General features: G+C 39.8%; 3 protein-coding genes across 4 annotated transcripts in view; 2 read left to right on the top strand and 1 right to left on the bottom strand.

The window, feature by feature from the left end:
* The window catches only part of LOC104952579 (inter-alpha-trypsin inhibitor heavy chain H3-like), a 26,243-nt gene extending 17,047 nt beyond the window's left edge, over nucleotides 1–9,196 (top strand). Inside the window, exons 4-12 of the mRNA XM_010779430.1 lie at nucleotides 4,939–5,064; nucleotides 5,301–5,482; nucleotides 5,606–5,791; nucleotides 6,424–6,563; nucleotides 6,762–6,922; nucleotides 7,511–7,540; nucleotides 7,621–7,782; nucleotides 8,167–8,280; nucleotides 8,975–9,196. Coding sequence (XP_010777732.1) covers nucleotides 4,977–5,064; nucleotides 5,301–5,482; nucleotides 5,606–5,791; nucleotides 6,424–6,563; nucleotides 6,762–6,922; nucleotides 7,511–7,540; nucleotides 7,621–7,782; nucleotides 8,167–8,280; nucleotides 8,975–9,180 — 1,269 coding nt within the window. The 5' untranslated portion in view covers nucleotides 4,939–4,976 and the 3' untranslated portion in view covers nucleotides 9,181–9,196. The remainder of the gene's footprint in view (nucleotides 1–4,938; nucleotides 5,065–5,300; nucleotides 5,483–5,605; nucleotides 5,792–6,423; nucleotides 6,564–6,761; nucleotides 6,923–7,510; nucleotides 7,541–7,620; nucleotides 7,783–8,166; nucleotides 8,281–8,974) is intronic.
* Nucleotides 2,593–4,001, bottom strand: LOC104952578 (inter-alpha-trypsin inhibitor heavy chain H1-like). Its single transcript, XM_010779429.1, has 3 exons — nucleotides 3,804–4,001; nucleotides 3,600–3,711; nucleotides 2,593–3,507 (listed from the first exon to the last, which is right to left on the bottom strand). The coding sequence occupies exons 1-3, from the start codon at nucleotides 3,976–3,978 to the stop codon at nucleotides 3,372–3,374; spliced, it is 423 nt and encodes a 140-aa protein (XP_010777731.1). The 5' UTR covers nucleotides 3,979–4,001; the 3' UTR covers nucleotides 2,593–3,371.
* A 3,561-nt stretch (nucleotides 9,197–12,757) lies between the features above and the next one.
* On the top strand, nucleotides 12,758–19,546 carry cdca4 (cell division cycle associated 4). 2 transcript variants are annotated; one of them, XM_010779432.1, is made up of 3 exons: nucleotides 12,758–12,924; nucleotides 16,454–16,591; nucleotides 16,913–19,546. In XM_010779432.1, the coding sequence occupies exon 3, from the start codon at nucleotides 16,922–16,924 to the stop codon at nucleotides 17,831–17,833; it is 912 nt and encodes a 303-aa protein (XP_010777734.1). In that variant the 5' UTR covers nucleotides 12,758–12,924; nucleotides 16,454–16,591; nucleotides 16,913–16,921; the 3' UTR covers nucleotides 17,834–19,546. The 2 variants fall into 2 exon arrangements, with proteins under 2 accessions (XP_010777734.1, XP_010777733.1); XM_010779431.1 differs by lacking the exon at nucleotides 16,454–16,591 and having other exon boundaries at nucleotides 12,759–12,924.
* Nucleotides 19,547–21,899: the final 2,353 nt, after the last annotated feature.

A 21,899-nucleotide genomic window follows, 5' to 3' on the forward strand; every position in this document is an offset into this window, starting at 1 on the left:
CTCACATTCCAAACGAAAAATTACGGTAGCAAATCACCCGGTTCTTTACGACCAGAACTATTTACCGGGATAAAAACCGGAGGAACCAGGCATGGAGGGAGGTGGCAGAGACAGTGGGTGAAACTGGTAGGGTTTTCGCCTGTTTGGAGAGTTTATATCCAGTTTACTTCGTTTTAACATTGCTATTGCTTTGTATGTCGGGTGCGGGAGATTCATGCAAAAAATCGCCAACCTTCAGACACGCCCAGCATCAAGATTTTTCAAGATTTTTTTCATGCCTGTGTGTGGATGGGCCGTTAGTCTGACCTTATGTTTCGAACCTTGCAGGGATCTGGGGGATGAACAGCAAAGATATTAATGTCAGCCATGTGTGAAGAGGTCGCTATAGCATTTTCTGCAACCAGGGCCGAATGGAGTACAGTGGGGCCCTCTCAAGCTATCGCCGACACCCTGAGCCCCGCACATCTGGTGTTAATCAGGAAAGCTTACACAAACACACACATACAAAGAGACAGACACACACAAGCAAACACTTCTGCAAAGATCCCCTTAAGAAAATCCCTCTCAACTCCTGAACTTCCGACATGACTGGGGTCAACAAACTTGCCCTGGATATTTAGTACACACACCAGAGCCATGTAATAAGAGCTGTTGAGTTGTTACAGTACAGTGTTCACACACACACACACACACACACACACACACACACACACAATACATCTTAGAATCGGCATTGGAAGGTGTACAAAAAATGCGAAAGATGTCAATCCAAATGAGGGATATTATAAAGAGACAACATAAAGAGAAAATGTGTGTTCTTAGCTAGTGATAAAATAAAGACATGACCAACGTTCTTAGCTAGTGATAAAATAAAGACATGACCAACTACACAGCATTGGAAGAATTATTACATCACAGAATAAAGGACCTGATAGCTTACTTTGTGCTAAATTACGTAAGATTTTAACAAAGCTATATACAATGACAAAAACACCACTGTATGTCATTCATTCAATTCTTCAATTAAAAATGAGAAAAATAAACTAAAAATGTGATTAGTAAAAGGTATTTTAAACTTTAATTAATGAACTTACATTTATATTCTAAAAAGTGAATCCTTTGGTGGTTGTTATCTTTTAGACTAGCTTATAATATATCTAGGCTCAAGTTAAAGTTGTAGGAATATAAGGGAATGACCTATTGTCCTCATTCTTCGTACTTAAAGATGATAACAGCTTTATTTTCCACACTGAACAGGTAAAACAAAGCGAACAAGGAGAATCAGGAAATCACTTTTCACCAAAGACATTTCGACAAATCACACTATGAAAATCACAAGTGTGAATATGGACCACAATGACTGATGTTATATATAAGTGCTGTGAAAAGGGGGATATAGTATTTGATTTAATTTTAGAATAATTATGTTTCAATCTTAAAAATGTGTAGAGCAAAAATGTAAAGGAACATTAATAAACGTGATTCAACGAATCGTGTGTAAATGTACTGCGGGTGATATGACTACAGTATATGAATGATGTGTACTGCTGTAAACTATAGGCTTGCTTACCATTGGTCTTTATGTGTGGCTTAGTGACTGTGAAAATGACAAACCTCCGTCCACACGTTTATTCGACACCCGTTTCTGGTCTTCTCTCTTCAGGTAAGGACCAGCCAAGAAACAGTCTCCTGGCCCATGAAGAAGATTGTACAGGGAGACATATACAAACATGTTTGAGTATAAGAGATACTTAATAACACCCCAATTACAGTGAGTCAGAAACACTCATGGCTAGCTAAAATATTTTAAACTTCATCCCTATGACGTTGTGTTAGCTAAACACATTAGCTAGCTTGTGTGAAGTAAAGGTTAGCTAGCTTGGGGTAGATTTGCGTGACTTTAGCGGCACAGTGTTGCGGTAATTATGCCAAATTAATCGGTTAGTATCTAGTCTTTTGGTTTGTAAAAGTGAAAAAAACGGATGAAAAATATGTAAACTAAAGCTAAAATCTCACCTTTGTGTGGTTTGTCAAACACTGTTTTCGAATGCGTCGTCTTCTTTACCTCCCGTTGCCAGCGCAACAAGAAACCGTAATGAGCTCACTGCTCCCCCTTGTGCCCTTACAACTAAACACAAGGCTCTATCTGCGCATGCGCTTTAATGACATTAGCCAAATGGAAAAGGCCAGGCTAGCATGGCAAAAACAATCCAAATAAATAAAATGCCACTGTATAAATCCTCTGACAAACAGGGTTTAATGAAGCAGTACTGACTTAAAATATAAAATTGTACTAGGTATAGAAAATTATAGGACATCTCCACTTTGAATATAGTATGTCATATCTTATTTTACTTTAGCCTACTGTTTCTTGTATATCTATACTCTGTACAAATATTATGTTTATTTTTTATTTGTTACAATAGTTTTTTTAATAGTTTTTATAATCGTATTATTTTTTGCTCATTTAAAACAATACCAGATTCTTCTTTTGGTATCTGCTCCATTTACACCAAAGCAAATTCCTCGTATGTGAAAATCTACTTGTTTATAAACCCTGATTCTGAAAAGCTACAACAATCAAAAACAAACTGGTGTACATGTACATTTATTGTCATCACATACAAAGAATATAGGCCCAACATTTTTTTTGTTTAAAGACTAAAAATTCCCTGTAACATCTAAAAAAATATATACCAACCTGTGGCCGGAAAACAGCTATGTTGGTTTTACCTTTGAATCTTAGAGATGATAAAATAAGTTTTTTCAGTGTGGACAATTTCAATAACAATATCACAAGAAGTACATCCATAGGATAAGATTCTTTGATAATTTCTCTGTGATGATGCAAAGTTGGCATAAAGCCCAGATATGGCAAAAATGAGAGTTGAAAAATACAAAATGTGGTTGTGTTTTTTAACGTACCGGTGTACAGGTTTCAACTTTTTTGAAGCGAAATCAAGTTGTGTATAGTTGTGGCCAGGGTCTTAACGCTTATTTGGATACCCTTTGATACCCACATGTGCATGCCATAAGGTACATTCAGTTTAAAGGCAATGGTATGGTTTGTATGTGAAGTATGCAGACGTATAATTCTATGACAGCCGGAAATTGGAAAGCAACATAATATACCTGACAGCAGTAAATACATCACGAATATAGTTGCACCAGAGTGCACAAATTGTCATTCACATTGTCATTTTTGGGAAGTAATGTCCATTATGAGATCAGGAATCATAATTGTTATTTTGTATCGCCATCAAATAATAAGACTGTAAGGATCCTGGGATTTATGATGTTTGTTTCAGAATGTGTGCAATGTTGAAATGAACACTCAATGTGGCTCACTATAACCTGCAATCTCACAAAAATCAGCCTTGAAAAAGCCCTGACACAACGTAGTCGGAGGCTTCTCCATCAATAAGGCCAGCTCCATCATTGTTAGCAAACCAGCAGGGAATACTTTTCCCATTCTTCACATCCCTGCTGAAGTCCTTCTGCCAGTGTCTGTGAATTCAAATAAAAAAAAGCTGTGATGAAATACTCCTTGAACTTGTATGCATTATGTGTTTGTGTGTTTAAACCATATTACATATTACCTGGTTACGTTGAGTATTTGTCCCTTCACATACATGGTGGCATCTATTTTTTCCTTGTTCTTATGTGGATGCAGGTCTGTCAACTCAAACCCAACGCCATGGTAGAACTGACCTGGAGGAAGATTATTTGTATAAAATAAGGAATCAGGAAACATAAAAAAAGCTGCACAGTGATTGTATAATTAAAGGAAACTAGATATTTACCTAGCAAACCATGAACCGAATCAGACAAGTGGTGGCTGTCCAGGTTGTAGAAACCCAGGTAGTCCTGTTGGTCGTGGAGATCCTTCCAAACCTTTGTGTGTCTAATGACCTCAAATCTAACCGAGTGCTTCAGCGTCACTGTCAGGCTGCAGTTCTTAGTCAACCTGAGGTCCATACTGGAGGAGAGACAAAGGTAGTTAGGTGTATTTGTGAAACACAGGAGCCATGAAAAGCAGAGTGAAGATTTATTTTTCAATGCAATTTTAGGTCAATTTGGTTTTCAGTGTAAGACTATTAGAATATATTTACATACATTAATTCAATGCATTTTATTGAATCAATGGACATCTTAACACATTCTCATTTTAAACTAGAAAATCAGCAGATTAATTCCATACAAGATATTTTTACGAGTCAATAAAATAAGGCACGCAACTTAAAGTGGACCTATCATGCTATATTTGAAAAATATATTGTAGGGCCATACCTATACAAAACATGTCTGTGAAGTTTTTTTCTCAAAATACCAAACAGTTCACCCATTGTAGCCTTCCCTCATACTGCTCAAACCCCTCTTTTGAAGCCCTGTTAGAGAAACGCGGATCTTGGGTCCTTAGCTTGAAAAAAAGAAAGAAGATGAGGCGGAGCTAATGCCTGATCAGAATTCTACCGGAGATAAAGTTAAATTCTGCTGTGATAAAACGCCATCCTGTTTAAACCACGTCAAGGATTATTTCTGAGAAATAATCCTTGACGTGGTTTAAACAGGATGGCGTTTTATCACAGCAGAATTTAACTTTATCTCCGGTAGAATTCTGATCAGGCATTAGCTCCGCCTNACGTTGCGCGGCTCGCTGCTGTGAGGAGGGGACAGTGTGAGCTCTATTACTGGTGTTGTTTCCTGGTTGCTGCGTGGGGTCTGCGAGGCTCCACTAGCCTACCATGATACTGACTGTTGCTTTAAAGTGAGTTGACAGCAGTTTTATTGCTCATCTCATCTAAGATTCACGAAGAAAATAAATGTTGTAGAAAATGCTATACTATTCCTATTGAGGATTGTTACTTTGTTTCCTAGGTTATAATTTATCTCAGGGAATGTTCATGTTTACCTGCTCATTGTATTATTTCTTTTCAGCCACCGATATCAATGGCGCTGTACTGAGGGCAGTGAAAATGCTGGAGAAAGAAAGAAAAGATATGAACCTGCCAGAAAGGAGTACAGATATGATTATTTTACTGACTGACGGGATGCCCAACAGCGGTAAGATGTCTTGATTTGAAGATTATAATAAGATTTGTGCACTCTGCATAAGCATTTCATTGAATTAGGGATGTCAGAAAGTGAAACACCATTTTTCAAAAAAAAATACCCAATGAAGATTACCTTTTTCTAAATTACCCTTCAAATATCGTACAACTTTGCTGAGTAACTATCTTGTGGAAATCACAATGCTTTTATTGCATGCTTAGAAATAACACTTGTGTTTCTGCATGTAGGGGAGTCAAGACTTCCAAACATTCAGGAGAATGTGCGCTCTGCTATCAACGGGAAGATGTCTATGTTCTGTCTTGGATTCGGAAATGATGTGGTATACTCCTTCCTGGATGTAATGAGCAAACAAAACAAGGGAGTAGCCCGCAGGATCTATGAGGGTTCTGATGCAGCCGTACAACTCCAGGTTTGGATAAACATCAAACAAAATAATGATAATGTCCATGCAAGGTTGGGAATATTTGTCATACATATTCACAAACAATAGGGAACAGACAAGGCCTGATTTGGAATAATGTCTTTGTTCCAGGGTTTCTATGATGAGGTGGCCAACCCTCTGCTCTTGGAGGTGGACCTGCGTTATCCTGAGAACGCAGTGGACTCCCTGACGACTAACCACTACAGCCAGCTGTTTAACGGCTCAGAGATCGTGGTTGCGGGTCGACTGACCGACAACGACCTGGACAACTTCATGGTGGAAGTGTTCGCTCAGGGGGTGAGGAATAGACAGTAATATGCCAATAAGCATGAAAAAGCTCTATATAGTAGTTGTTTCTCGAGACAGTTCCTGTAACTGAATATTCAATGCTAAGTGTAGTATTTTTAAAGAAATTAAACTTAAGTAGATTGCTTTAGTCTAACTCACTATGCTATTATGTTCCTTTTTTACTTTTCAAGGCTAAGGGGGATGGTCAGTCCTTCACTTTGAGACTGAAAGATACAACAATTTTGGTGGATTTTAATGTAATCTTGTACATAAAGTCATAATCCCAAAGGAACCATCCTACTGACATGGTCCATTACATTTTTCTTGAGGCTTAATCATCAGGTCAACATTTAAATTGGTCAAATACTTTGTTTTACGATCAAATACCTACAAAACTATTGTTATTCCCTACACCACAGTTATGCTTTGTGCTTAAAAGTACCCTACATGTTTCCATGATAGCTTGCTAAGATATATACCTGTAACACTGTTATTGTGACCATGTTAGCATGCTGACGTTAGCATTTAGCCTCAAAGCGCTGCTAGCGATGCTTTAGACTCTCAGTCTTGTTTTTATCAAATAAAACTACAAATAACTTAGCTGTCAGTAATAACTCATAACATTTCTCCTCCTTCTCAAGTCTGAAGAAGACTTTCAGGAACAGGGAAAGGCCAGTGAGATCAATTTAGATCTGATCTACCCTGAGCAAGAGTACATCTTTGGGAATTTCTCTGAGCGTCTGTGGGCCTACCTCACCATCCAGCAGCTCCTTGAGAAAAGGTCTGTTAATTTGAAATGTGTCTGTCAGTTTTATCTCTACCTGTCCAGGATTTGAAGTAAGATTCTCCATCAACAATGACATTATTCAAAGGAATTCAAATCATTTCATGGTGCATATTTTTGTTGCACCTAGCGCCTCCAATGTCATTAAAAAACACTCAATTTATCAAATCTCTCTTTTTTTTTAAAATCTGCCAGTGACATTGGTACTGAGCAGGAGAAAGGCAATGGGACTGCCAAGGCCCTGGACATGTCTGTGCAATACAGCTTTGTCACCCCTCTCACCTCCATGGTGGTCACTAAGCCTGACACTGAGGATGGACCAGACAGCCCTCTCATCGCTGACAAACTGACTGAGGGTAATATTCAAAGTGGAAATGGACGAGATCAGGTGGAAGCAGTAGGGCGTAGTGCAAAAAGCTGCCGTCAAATCGGACAGTTTCAAGCAGCCGTCAAAGAATATACAGGAAGTCACATGAATACAGTGTTAGATCCATCTGTGGGCTACCCTTAGTTTGTCTGTCATGTTTGTATAACAATGCCTCTGTCATAATTGAGAAGAAAATTAGAAAAGGTTTGGCCAGATTTAACCCTTGGAAGCCGTATTTATTCGATAACCTACATAAAACGTTTATGTGAAGTCATTTAAAAAAACATGCAACCCTTCATTAAAGAAATATACCTATCAAATGTATAGTCACAATATTCTGATAGCTACGTATGCTACACAAGGGTTGAAAAAGAAAAATGATGACAACAAGACACAAGTTTTGCATTGTTTCTGAAGCTGCAGCGTGTTTCTCTTAATGTTATAGTTTTGGGCCGTGGTAGCGCCACCCACCGTACTATTGTTATATTATAGGTTAAATCTAAAAGTGTAGGCCTATGTAGAATATGCCAAAGACAATAAACTAACTTTGTTTTGTGTGTTTTCTATACTTTCACAGACCAGCGACAGAAAGCAGAAAAACACACAGGTATGATCACTTTTAATGTAATCATGGACTTCATCAATCGCATTTTGAGCCAAACAAGCATTCATTATTTTTCATAACAGCTTCTTCAGCCAGTGGGAGACGACAACATAGTCCTATTGCCGCCAAATCTCAGGCTGGGGCTAGCAGTTCCAGTAGTGGCCGTCGTCCTACAAGTAGCAGTTCCCGTGGTAGCAGTATCCGTGGCAGCAGTTCCCGTGGCAGCAGTTCCCGTGGTAGCAGTGGTAAGCTTTTCATACAGCAGCAGTTTTACTATCACATCAATCTATCCCCTGTCACTTTAACTTAAATCTTCAAATGTAATAATTACAGCGGTTTGCCATATCAGATTTAAGGTTATGAATCCTGTGACATTTAACAATTTCCTGTCGTAAAATAGGACATATTGTGCTAATTTCAGGTTCATATTTGTGTTTTGTGCCTCTACTGTGACATGTTTACATGCTTTAATGTTCAAAAAGTGCTTTATTTTTCTCACACTGCTGCACTGAGGAATGTAAATGGTTTTAGAGCTGCTTAAGATTGTATTAAAATATCATAGTTACAAACTTGAGTTTGACTCTTATACAAGCTTGTTTTCCTGACATGACACTTTAATGTTTGTGCAGCGGACGGGGATCCTCACTTCATGATAGAGCTGCCAGACAGAGATGAGGCTCTATGCTTCAACATCAACGACAAACCAGGAACCGTTTTCAACCTGGTCAGAGACCCAATACCAGGTGAGTTATGGTGCATTCACACTGCAGCGCGGAGCTCGCTTTAAGCGTGCCGAGCCGTGCGGGGACAGTTTTTGGTTGCGCTTCCACTTGGCCTAGTTTTGGCCCGGGGCTACTTTTTCACCTTTTTTCTGGCCCGACTAAATCGTGGTTCTATCGAGGCCAACAAGCGGGGCCAACAACCGGGCAGAATATGCTAAACTAGTGACGACTGCTGATTGGTCAGAGAGAATCGTCACAATTCTCGTGCGACTTAATCCCTAGTGTCGCATATATTAAGGGACGCTTGCAGCATTTTTGAAAACAGTGAACCTTGCAGCATTTTTGAAAACAGTGAACCTAAGAAGAAAAAACCACATACCAAGAAGCAAGGACACGATGGCTTTCCACATCCTCCATTGTTGTTGTGTGTTTTGTGAGTTATGTCGCATTGAAGATGACGTCACGGCAGTTGTATGCAGCGTCGCTCCGCCCGCCTAAAAGCCGATCGCCCTGCCTACACTGCGTTACTATAGTAACTACCCCAGTTCCTAAACTGTAATGTGAGCGCAGCATTAAAGTGTGCCGGGCCTAATAAGGCCTAACCAAACCGAGCGAGGCCGAGCGAGGCCTGCAGTGTAAATGCGCCATTAGAGTTCTACTTTTTTTGTGAAAAACCAAAGAAAGGCCAACAAACTAAAACCTGTCATTATTTCAGGCTTTGTGGTGAATGGACAAATTATCGGCAGGAAGAAAATTGATCCGCATGGTAAGATCAATACCTACTTTGGCCGTTTTGGTATCATCCACCAGAAGCTGGGAGTGAGGCTGGAGGTGAGCACGCAGGAAATCTCAGTTTTCCACGAAGGCAAGCAGGTCAAGCTGCTGTGGTCCGATACAACCTCTATCAAAGAAAACAAGTGAGTAACATTGCCTTACAAATATTATCTAAAAGTAATAGGAGGAATATTGTCATTTTGGTCATGCCAGGATAAAATGCTTTTTAAAATGAATGTAAAGAAAGTTTCTATTTAACTTTTGATTTTATGTTTTTGAAATACTTTTAATTACGGTAAAAACACAAAACATATACTTAGACCTTCAAACATTCATGGCAAAGATGACAGAGCACATAGATTTATCAATTAAAGGGGACCTATCATGCAAAATGCACTTTGTGAGGTCTTTTATACATACATATGTGTCCCCGGCGCGTCGGGGAACTCACGCAGCGTCAGAAAATAAAACCCTCTCTCTTTTCCTCCGTACCCAAATCTTTTTTGAAAAACGGGTGTACAACGAGCGGATACAGATTCCATCTGATCTGATCTGAGTCAAATCGGCAGTGGACCCACAGAAAGTTGCTATCAGAAACAATGCCTGACGTGTTTTGGACGTAATCTCGTCTTTGTTTACATTAGCAAGCCTCGCTAACACTCAGAGCTAACCTGTACTGAAGAGCACATGTGTTTAAAAATAATAATAAAAAAAGGAACTCACCTTGTGATAAACCCACAAGAGAAAAAGCATTTGAGCTCCATACTATTTCAGAAATAATCCTTGACGTGGTTTAAACAGGATGGCGTTTTATCACAGCCGAATTTAACTTTATCTCCGGTAGTATTCTGATCAGGCATTAGCTCCGCCTCATCTTCTTTCTTTTTTTCAAGCTAAGGACCCAAGATCCGCGTTTCTCTAACAGGGCTTCGAAAGAGGGGTTTGAGCAGTATGAGGGAAGGCTACAATGGGTGAACTGTTTGGTATTTTAAGCAAAAAACTTCACAGACATGTTTTGTATAGGCATGGCATGGCCCTACAATATATTTTTCAAATATAGCATGATAGGTCCACTTTAATATGATTACTGTTATGTTGCTGCCTGGTGTATGTTTAAAGGTTATTGATNCTTTCTGCTGTCCTGATTTCAATGGGGAGCTCATTCCACCATTTTGGAGCCAGGATAGCAAACCCACGTGTTTTTGCTGATGGGAACTTGGGTCCCCCTCGCAGTGCGGGTGCAGCGAGCTGTTTGGCCGATGCAGAGCGGAGGGCACTTGCAGGGTGTACAGTTTAACCGTGTCCTGGATGTAGGAAGGGCCAGATCCATTCGCAGCATGGTACGCAAGTACCAGTGTCTAGAAGTGGATTCTAGCAGTTACCGGAAGCCAGTGAAGGGAGCGGAGGAGCGGCGTGGTGTAAGGAGAATTTAGGAAGGTTGAAGACCAGACGAGCAGCTGCATTCTGGATGAGCTGCAGAGGTCGGATGGCACATGCAGGTAGACCAGCCAGGAGGGAGTTGCAGCAGTCTAGGCGTGAGATGACGAGAGGCTGGACCAGAACCTGCGTTGCTTTCTGGGACAGCTGGGGACGTGTCCTCCTGATGTTGTAAAGCGTGTATCTGCAGCAGCGGGTTGTAGCAGCGATGTTTGCAGTGAAGGACAGTTTTTTATCTAGGGTCACACCCAGATTCCTTGCAGTCTGAGTCGGGGAAACAATAGAGGTGCCGATGTTGATTGTTAGGTCAAGAGTGGGACAATCTTTTCCCGGAAGGAAAAGCAGTTCAGTCTTGTCAAGGTTGAGCTTGAGGTGGTGAGCAGACATCCACTGAGAGATGTCAGCTAGACAAGCAGAGATGCGTGCGACGACCTGGGTCTCTGAGCGGGGAAAGGACAGAATTAATTGGGTGTCGTCAGCGTAGCAGTGGTATGAAAAACCATGCGGGGTAATGACAGATCCGAGCAAGTTTGTGTACAGGAAGAAGAGGAGGGGACCGAGAACAGAGCCCTGAGGGACCCCTGTAGTTAATTAGCTATAGCAGATTATAGAAATATAACTATAGGTTAGAATATCCAGACGCAGTTTACAAGTAATTTAAACAAGCTCCACTTTTACCAGCTGTGATAGACACATTAATGTATCAATAATCATCTGCAGTAATGTAATATATATGATTTTGAAAAGGGTCCTTAATCATAACACATACTTTTATTTTTTAGATTTAAGTATAATTTGATGCCAATACTTTAAACACATTACAGGGGAAGCTGTGGCTCAGTGGGTAGTGCGCTGAACTTCAAATCAGGGGGTAGCAAGTACGAGTGCCATGCACTGCAGTCAGCATGCCGTTGTGTCCCTGGGCAAGACACTTCACCCCAAATTGCTCCTGTGGGGATTGCCCACTTTACTTTAAAATGAGTCTGCAGCCTGCTTTAATTACTTTCAAAAACTAAACTACATTACATTTAGCTGACGCTTTATCCAAAGCAACTTACAATACCGTACATGTAATAAACAATAAAGATACAAACTCAGAACAACAAGAAAAATGCAGATATGTTCACTTAAAATATGCCAATCTTCACTAGGTACTACCTGTATTCATACATCGTCATTTAATCATATTGTGAATAATTCCGAAGGAAATACACAAAACAGTCTACCTAGTTTCTTTCCACTCCTGGGTACTTTTGTATTTGTAATTTGTGAATATTATAAAAAAATTAATTTACTCAAAAATAGGTATTTTGTGTACTTAGTTACTTTCCAACACTTGGTAATATTTGTATTTATAATATGTGAATATTCAAAATGTAATAACTCAAAAAAAATAAACATGTACAGTAACCTACTATACTACTTTCCACGACTTTGTACTAAATGTATTCATAATCTGTGAATATTCTGAATTATTCCTTCACCACTAACTAGTTGTTTCTTTGTTTTTCTTTTGTATATAAAAAAAAACCAAGCAACTGTTAAATGAATGCACATTCATCACTAACAAGCAACATAACTTAAAATGTTTAATTTCTTGTCTACTCAGTTACTTTCCACCCTTGGGTGCTCTTTGTATTTATAAAGTGTCCTTTTTTATGATTAATGGAATTACTCAAAAATAGGTATGTTGTCTACTAAGTTACTTTCCATCATTGGGTAATATTTGTATGTATAATATTCAAAATAATTCCAAATGTGATAGCTAAAATATAAACATAGTTAGTTGTTCTTATATATTATTATTTGTAACTTATTTATATATGTATATAGACTACATGTTAAATGAATGCACATTCATCACTAACAGCCAATTTAACATAATATGTTTAATTTCTTGTCTACTTAGTTACTTTCCACCCCTGATTACTCTTTGTATTTACAATATATTTGAATATTCCAAAAATAAGTCGTACTTACGACTGTGCACTGAAAGTATTCATAATTTGTGAATCTCTTGAATAAATCCTAAACCACTAAATAGTTGTTTGTTTTTCTTTTATATATATATAAAAAATGGGTACATCATGTATATCAAATTAATGCACATTCTTCACTAACATCCAGCACAACTTATAGATGTTTAATTTCTCGTTCTCGGGTGCAAACTGCAGGCTTTCACTTGTTAGTCAAATTAAAGCGTCTGGAGAGGGAGAAAGAGCAGGGAGAAATCATTAGAGAGGAATCCCAGGCATATGGCTGGCTTTTGTCGGCTCCCCTCCCCCTCCCGTCCCTTCCTTCCCTCCCTTGCTCCGCAGCAGCAGCAGCAGCAGCAGGACAGAGGTAGTTCAGTTTTTGAAGCCGTGGCATGAATGATCTCATCTGAACCTGATCTCCGCTTTCCCTGCCGTCGATCCTATGACCGAGACGGGAATAAAATAACACAAACACGAGGTGAGTACCGGGCCGTTAGTCGCCGTTGTTACCCGGCGAGACCGTGGTTTTTTGTTTTTTTTCCGGGGGAACTTAAACAGCCCAGCCGCGGTAAAAAAAACTCTTGTTTTTGGCTAGAAAAAGGAGGAAGGACCGCGGAGGATGTGTGTGGGTGGGCGCTGTAGGCTAATTAGCCGAACTTGCTAGCATTTATGTTGTACAAGCAATACATAAAGAAGGTTATATTGAGACCAACTGTTTTCATTTTTCTACTGTTTCACTGAACATATTAGCACAGTTAGCTTAGCTCATAAAGTCAGAGCCGTAGCTTAGCTAGTAGCCGGCTAGCTGTTAGCTACTAGCGCAAAATGGCCTCATTGTCGCTCGGTAGCTCTGATGCTGAAAAGACAAAGCATGCGGCAGTCACGGCCAGCAGCTCCGAGCCGCTCTCTACAGCCGCTCTGCAAGCTCCACAACACCGGCTCATAACGCTTAATTAGTGTTATTCACAGGGAAATGTGAAAAATACAATGTCGCCGTGTTGTGAGTTTATTTACACGTTTAGTACGGTAGGCTGTGAAAGTGGAGAGGTTTCGGTGTGCAGTGGGGGATGGGTCATGCTAGCAGCCATTGACGTAAAGCAAGGCTGCATTCTGTTTGGCTCCTAGCATAATACAAGGGCTCAGTTTAATACAGAGGTGGAAGAAGTACAAAGTTGCACTACCAGATTTTAGGAATACTCTGTTACAATTCAAAGTCCTGCATTCAAAACGTTACTGAAGTAGAAAAGTATTAGCATTAAAATATACTTAAAGTACCAAACAGTACAAGTACTCATTATGCAGATTTTAGAACAATATATATTGTATGTTTTGATTATAATTATTGTTGCATGTAAAGGTGCAGCTAGTTTTAATTTAAACCTGTATGCTGCAGGGTAGCTTGTGAATGTTACTCAAGGTGTAACTAAAATCTTATGTAAGGGTTGTTTATATTTCACATTTATTTATCACCATCTGCTAAGTTACTAAAGAAATTAAATGTTTGTAGCAGAGTCAAAGTGCAACATTTACCTCTGAATTGTCGTGGGAGTACAAAGTAAAAGATAGACAAGTACAATTGTATTTAAGTACAGAATACAGATTAGTTACTTTACACCAGTGGTTTAGTAGTCATCTTTCTATAGCTGTGTATAGTAGTGCTGTGTTGCATATATACAATTGTCTAATACAAGTTTTGTGACTACAATATTATTTGCGTAATATTTTTGTTTTTTTACATTTGATTACTCATTTCCTGCTAGACAAGTTTATTTGAACATCACATGTGTCAGCATTTCCTTGTTTTATCTTGTTGAAATTGTGTGAGTACATTTACATAACATGACAGGAATGTGTAAGTTTAAACTATTGGTTGTGCAGGAAGTGGTATGGATCTTGACCGCTGCAATAAGCATCTCTGGCAGACAAATTATGTCCTAATAATCAATATATGTTTGGGTTATACTTGCAGCATTTGAAATGATAGGTGCCTATAAGAACATGATTCTTTTAGGGTGTCTTTGGTGTAAAGTTATTGCATTTTGTGTTATTGTATTATAGTGGTTTTTCATGTCAAATTTGTCAGAAAATCTCTGAATATATTGAAAATATAATAGATACTGATAGTTGTAGTGTATATGTCTGATATTTTAGGGTAATCAAGATATCATTTTTGGTTCATTTACATTCTGTAGGTGTTATGTTTTTGCATCAGTTGTATGATGTGAGTTTGTCTGCTACAGGTGCGACATAAGAATGATCAAGTTATAGACCCAAGTCATTTAAACTCTGATTTATACAACACATATTATCTTGAAATTTGACCCAAAAATGCTGAACCATATGGTGTTCAAAACCACCCTTTTTCTATATACCTGTAAATGTCATGTCCCAAACATGTCCCAAACTGTTGTTTCTTCAATTTGCAGTGTGCTTTCTCTCAGGTTGTAGGTCTTCCTGGTTTTATCCAATTGAACTTTTACACGTTGTTGTTGTTGTTTTTTCTTCCGAGAGATATTGCTCTATAGTGTGTCTTGTTTAACAGGGACCAGCCACAAATGCACTACACAAGAAGCAAACATTTCTCCATACTTCTTTTCCTACCCTTTTTGTATTTTAGATCTACGGGCACTTTCATAAATGACTTTGTTCCTATTCTGTCTAATGTGAGGAAATGTTATTCCCTGTGCAAGCGAGGACTCAAAGAAAGTGAAGGCTCCCAAACAATTCAGTGTATATTAGATCTACTTCTTTTTTTGGTAAGGGTTATATCATTCATGTGATCAATCAGGGGAAGACAGTAGCTGTAACTTAATCTTTCTTTCTCATTTCATGTCAGGTTGTCATGTGTGTGAAGAAGCAAAGTTATTCCCACATTAAAGGCTGGAGAGAAGGAGCGGAGAGTTTACAATCAACCCCAAATAAGAAATTTGTTTGACTATATGTTGATTAAATGTCAAATGTTACAATTGTGTTTTTGTCTTTCTAGTTTTTGGCTTCAAAATCTTGCACAACACTCCTGCAGTCTTACAGTGTGTTAATTTGGTGATGGTATGTAATTTGCACTGATTATAGGGTCCTGGTTTTGCCTGGTATTTTAAGATGAACATTTAAAGGAAAACAAACTCAGCTTTGTTGGAGATGAATTGTGAAAATAATAGCAGTGTTTTCCATTAGCTTGATTTTGGTTTCCAGCAGAAATGTGGGGCTTCTTTTGTAAAATTGCTAACAACTCTTTGCTGTTTGCTTTTTACTATGTAAACCCTATTGCTATGCTGTTACAGTCAAGCATGTATCAATACCATTGTCATTGTACCCCTGGTTTTACTTTTTTGTGATTATTTTTAAAGAAATGTATCACAAAGTTTAAATTAGGTGGATCATTCTCCAAAAATGCCCTGGTTTTTTTTACACTGGAGACACAGCTGGACACAATGCACATAATTTTTCTGTCTGGAAAATTAAATGCCCCAGGCAACTGTTCAGTCCTCAGTCTCCTTCTTACGATTATTTTTGGGGAGTCAGAGGGCCTTCAATGTTGGCAGGAGTGTTGTTTTATTCCTGTAAGACAACAGTGTGCCAAACGGTGTGTAATAAGGAAGTTGACTCTACTCTTCTTCCCCTCCTTCAGTGAAGAGAAAGTGAAAATCTTGTTCTACTAGTTTTTGAATCGCGGCGTGTGTAGACCCGGAAACCTGTTATCCCTTGTAAATACTAGTGGTTCATGGTGGTGTATTGTATTGTGATATTGTCAATGCTATTTTTTGTCATATTCTTATCACTTTTACCCCCTTAAAAGCACCTATTGATTAGGATATTTTCTTGCTCACAGGTGGCAGTGGGAAAGAATATAAGTGCACTGATCATGTAACTTGAGTGCTGTGTTTGTTTTCTGACAAAGGTCTGTCAAGTCTGTGCTTACTTTGATGCAGCGTTTGCATTTAGTTGGTAACCATGCTATTTTCGGTGGCTCAGTGGTCTGTTAAAAGTGTGGTTGTTCCGCCCAGCAGGAGTCTTGCCTCAGACTGGCCTAAAATGGGCAGAAATGGTGCTGAACAAAAGCTGCTTGTCACTCGTACAAAAGTACTTGAAGCGTTGCAGCCGGGACCGAGCTGCATTTCTATTGCCTGTGCCTCTCAACAGGAAAGGTATAGCAAACTTTAAGAAAAAAACTACAACAAACATTTACTGTTTACTGTAGTCCATTGAGGGTTTAAACCTGTAGTTTATTTATAACGTCACAGCTGCTGTTGAGCAGCTTGTAGCTCCCTCATGACCATACACAGATAAAACACCACATAGCCTTATTACATCACACATTTACATAATTAATTACATGGCACTTTTTCACAACAATCTTAGCTAGTGAACAGTAGGCATTTTGTGTGTTGTAAGTGTGATACATTTACTGATTCTAAGATAAGTGTCAAATGTCTGACTTTTTTTCTTTCTCCCCGCCATCACCACAGAGAGACAACATGTTCCCGAAGGGCACCAAGCGCAAGTTCTCAGACCCCGGAGAGGAACCGGTCTCCGAGGAGGACCAGGTCCCGGTGACTCCATCTGCGGCGGCCCGGACGCTGACGTCTGCATACAGCCTACAGCGGCAGTCGCTGCTTGACATGTCGCTGATCAAGCTGCAGCTCTGCCACATGCTGGTCGAGCCCAACCTGTGCCGCTCGGTGCTCATAGCCAACACAGTGCGGCAGATCCAGGAGGAGATGACCCAGGACGGCACCTGGCAGATAATGACCCAGGCGCTGGCAGCCGCCCAGTGTCCCGCAGACCGCCTGGTGGCCACAGAGGTGCTGTGCCGGCAGACGGACCCGGCGGGGCAAAGCCCGAAGCCCTGCTCAGGGGCCGGCCTGGAGGAAGGCTACCACGCTGAGGAGGTGGTGATGGAGGGAGACGTGGAGACAGAGGTCACCATGTCCACTTTGTCGCCCGTCTCCCCCCAGCTGTCCTCGGCCTCGTACCTCGCAGGTCCCTTTGGCATGGGACCCTGCTGGGAGGAGGAAGAAGAAGATGGTGAGTGCGAGGAGGATGAAGAGGAGGACAGCGAGGAGTGTGCGTCTGAGAGTGAAGAGGGGGACCGGGACCACCTGAGCCCAGATACCAGGACAGGGGAGCAGGTTTTTGGGACTTTTGAGATCAAACACCCAGCGCCGCCCCCTGACCCGGCCCTCGAGGAACTGTTTTCAGACGTGGACCCGTCCTACTACGATCTCGACACGGTGCTGACAGGCATGCAGAGTGCTCCTAAGATGGGGCCTTACGATCTGCTGGAGAGCCTTTCCTCTCACGGGCCCACAGCCCTCAGCTCCAGCTCGAGCTGCAGGTCAGACCTGAACGAACTGGACCACATCATGGAGATCATTGTGGGATCCTGAAACTAAAAACATTCCTCTGGCCTGTCAGAGCCCTCAGACTCTTTCCAGACTATGCACAGTACACATGTGCATGTTCTGTATGTGGTATTGTTACACATGGAGATTGTTAGAGGTTTTGGGGACAAGGTAGGGAATTAACAGCAAGCCAAGTAGATTTTGGGATTGGCTGTTAGAGGTGTATTTAGTCTTCTAACGGTCACTTAGGCAAGTCGGCAGCTGCTGTTGGGACCCTCCTCTTTTATTCAGAAATTGTAATTGGCAGTTAAAGTAGAGATCAGAAATGAATGAATTTTGGGATTCACAAGCCACGTTGGTCTGTGGGTGAAGCGGTTAGTTTCCTACTTTGTTGATGAAATCCAAAACTTGACAATACGTGTGAGAGAGGGCGAAGATAATTACCTATACCATGATGCATTCTTATTTACGTACTTTCCATGTTTACGTATGTCATACATTCTGTCGTACTAGCTCCTTCTGGTCGTATTCTCTGCCATTCTGTCCATTTTCTATTTATTGTATCATGGACTGAGGAACAACTCATCACACTACATGCATCAGAAACAGAACAAATTGTAAATCCAAATCTATGAATCAATGCATATTTTCCTAAAGATTTGAGCAATTATGAATGGAATATATGTATATGTACGTATGTGTATATAGAAATATATTTTTTGCATTATACAGCTGGGGGATTTTGCAAGTATCATTTGATATTAATTATTATTTTTCCCTCCCAAGCGGTTTTTAAGATTTTAATGTAGCCAGACTCGAGACAGTGTCTTCCCATGGTTTGGTAAAAACAAGTCGACTGTAACAGGTTTCAGGACTGGCATCGAAACACTTTTTCAAGGCGCTGTTCTTTCATTTTCTCAAAAGCTTTACGCACGGCAGGGAGATAACTGCAGGACACCAATCAAATGCTGGATAACATTTGACTGTTTCTGTTAAGTTAACAGTAGCCAGTGGTAAAACGTAAGTCATTTTCCTGCCCTGCTTTACATACAGATCTAATAACAACAGCTCTTTTTCCGGAAGCATTTTTGGAGAAAACCCCGGGGTGATAACTGCATCAAGAAGCCATATTTCTTTCTCTAATTTGTTAGAACAACAAATGAAGAGTTCTGTTTGTCAACCCAACCTAATTTATTGTTTTATTTATTGTATTTATTATATCTAGGTACCGACATGCCATATTGACGTATCAATTCAACCACGAGGCCCGATGAAATTATATTTATCCAAATTTTCCCTCCGTTTTGAATGCAGTACCTATTTATTACTCACATTTTTTATTATTATTAGTAGTAATAATAATAACCGGGTTACTATTCAAATCACTATGCAGCTCTGTCATACGTGTTTCAAAATGATTGTATACGACTCAATGTCCTTTAATTCTTTTATGCAAACAGTTGCCTTTTCTCCTAAAGATGTGGAAAAATCAAATGCATTTTTCAAAAAATTGTTCATTATCATCGTGATGAAGAGATTTAACTCAGGCAAACTAAATGTATTGACAAAAATACAGTATTACGACACGCTTATTACCTTACCACAACACTCCTGAAGGATGTCACTCTGGTCTGAATGGGAGCTAGAACTTCAAAGACTAATTACCGTTGTAAAATGTATGCATTTTTTTATATTAAGGAAAACCATTGTAGCATCTTTGTAAATATTTTTTATAATAAAAGGTGCAACTATTAAATGTGTGAACTGGATCAATCATTTTAGTATTAAGCATATTTTATCTTGTTTTCTTACTGCTTTTAAAAAAAGACTTGTTTGACCTATTGGCGAGCGTGAAAGATAAGGCTCGTCAAGACACTGCAGGCTGGGGGGGGGGGGGGTAACAGATTGTATGTAAGGCATTATGCAATCAGGATACCAGAAAAAAAAGGTAACTGTTACATAAAAGCTAGCATTAGTTATCGATAAACTGGTAATTTTTTTTTAATAAAAATTGGATTCCTAGCAGTCCTTAATGAGTCCACGTTACAAGAATAGAATATATCTTTATTGTCATCATACAAAGTACAACAACATTTCTTTTGCAACATCTCCTGCTGTAAAAAATAGACACAATAAACTAAGAGTAAAAGTAACATATTAACGGCAAATCAATAAAGAGTAAGCAACACATATGGTAATAGAATACAAATGGGTAGACATGCATGGTCTGAAAATAATCATTATACAAACATTTTTTTTTTAAAAGTATGTATTGTGCACATAACAGTGATACGTTAACAATACATTTTTAAATAAAGACAAATGTGGTATAGGTCAGATGTACTCGCCCTATATTTTGTTTTTTAACAGTACTTTTTATTATTGTATTTGCAGTATGGTGGACCCTGGGCCTGTAAGCGCACGAAGCCGGATTTTCGCTTAAGCGAGCTACACTTCAGGAAAACTCGGGGTTTCAAGGTCCTACATCGCTGGTTCACTTTCTTAGCGGGCTAGATCTCCATGTAACTTATGCTGAGCGGCTACCAGAGGCCTGTACTACAAATCTAGTTCAACATAGAGGTTAAGTAAGGTTGCAGGCTAAGAGATCAAGTCAGTTGAAAGCACCGCCTGCTGACCAAATCCGAGCTCAGTGTGCGGAGTTTAAAGCGATAAAGTCATATTACAGGAGCAACAGAAATACAGTTTAACTGCTGTTGCAGGAAAGCACCGGCCGGGCAAAAAAATCACCGACTGGTGAACGTGAAAATAATAGACATCACCCTCCATCTTCAGAGGCAATCTGACTATTATAACATTAGCGTTAAGAAAGCTACTAAATATCTGCCACCAACAAAAGTAACCGGAATCAAAGTAAACATTACGTACAGTCCGCGGCACTGAGTGCAGACGTCGATGTGTTCCATTATCATTCATGATTTTCCTTATCTGAGTCAGCTTCTTGAGCCGTATCTGGCCCTGCAACAATTTTACAGTGTCACCTAACTGTAAGCCCAGGGATCCACCAACTACATTTTGGTCCAAGGGACAAAAAATGTATCCAATAGACACTTTCGCAGGGCCAGCATTTTTTAAGTAATCAGAATACAGTTACAGTTAAGTGTCTTAAAACACGTATTCAGATTACTTTTAGAATACTTTTGAAATGCTTTATTTTTTCCCCATAAACAGATGGTATGTTTTGGTGAACAGGAGACACTTAATTTACTGTTTTTAATGCCTTATCAAGAACTCAAACACAACATCTTGGTGTCATTCTGGACCAGCTCTCTCCATCTGCACCCCAACATAAAAAACATCACCCGGACTGCATTCTTTGTAGCTGTTCTTAAAACCTTTCCTTGGAAATATGTTAGGAATGTAAGGTCCCCTTGGGGCTTTGTAAGCGTGCCTTGGGTGCCTTTGAAAGGCGCCCTAAAATAGAATGAATTTATCATTATTCATTTATTATTCTGAAACGATGTAATAACTTTAAAACTGAGTTTCCAGTACTTGCCCCATGCATTCAGCCAGCACAGGCCATTTCACTTTGATTGATCCCGTTATGAAATGTCATAATTTTGACTATAAATAAATGCTACATAAAACGTTATCTTGCCACATTTTATCTAAACCATGCCCGTTTCTAACTTTCAATATATTTTAAAAGAGATCTATCTCATTTTCGTTCGGAGGGCGGGGGCCCTCCAAGCCAGAGCCACCCAATCTCCCCCTAGCCTCACAGACCATGCTGCAAGCGGCTGTGCAGTGTGCATAGTTCTGCCGGTAATGAAAATATTACAATTTTTGTGAGGGAAAACTTTTCCCACTAATAAATTCCAATACAGATTCCAGAAATGTAATTCCACGTTCAGTTTTACGAAAGTAACTCTAAATCAGATTACTCGTTTTTCAAATGTAACGCCAGCTGAATAAGCGTTTAGCCCTACTTTGATTTTTGTACTTACTGATTTACGTAACGCCGTTACAAATATTCCCGTTACAACGCTACAACGCGCCTGCTCCAGGCCCTACTGTCCCCGCAGCGCCCTGCCTCTCTGTTGGACTCCTTCGGCGGCGGGGCCTGCTGCTGTGGTGCCGAGGCCGCATAACA

This window comes from Notothenia coriiceps, unplaced genomic scaffold, assembly GCF_000735185.1.
Source record: "Notothenia coriiceps isolate Sejong01 unplaced genomic scaffold, NC01 NC01_scaffold00020194, whole genome shotgun sequence".
Lineage (NCBI taxonomy): Eukaryota > Metazoa > Chordata > Actinopteri > Perciformes > Nototheniidae > Notothenia > Notothenia coriiceps.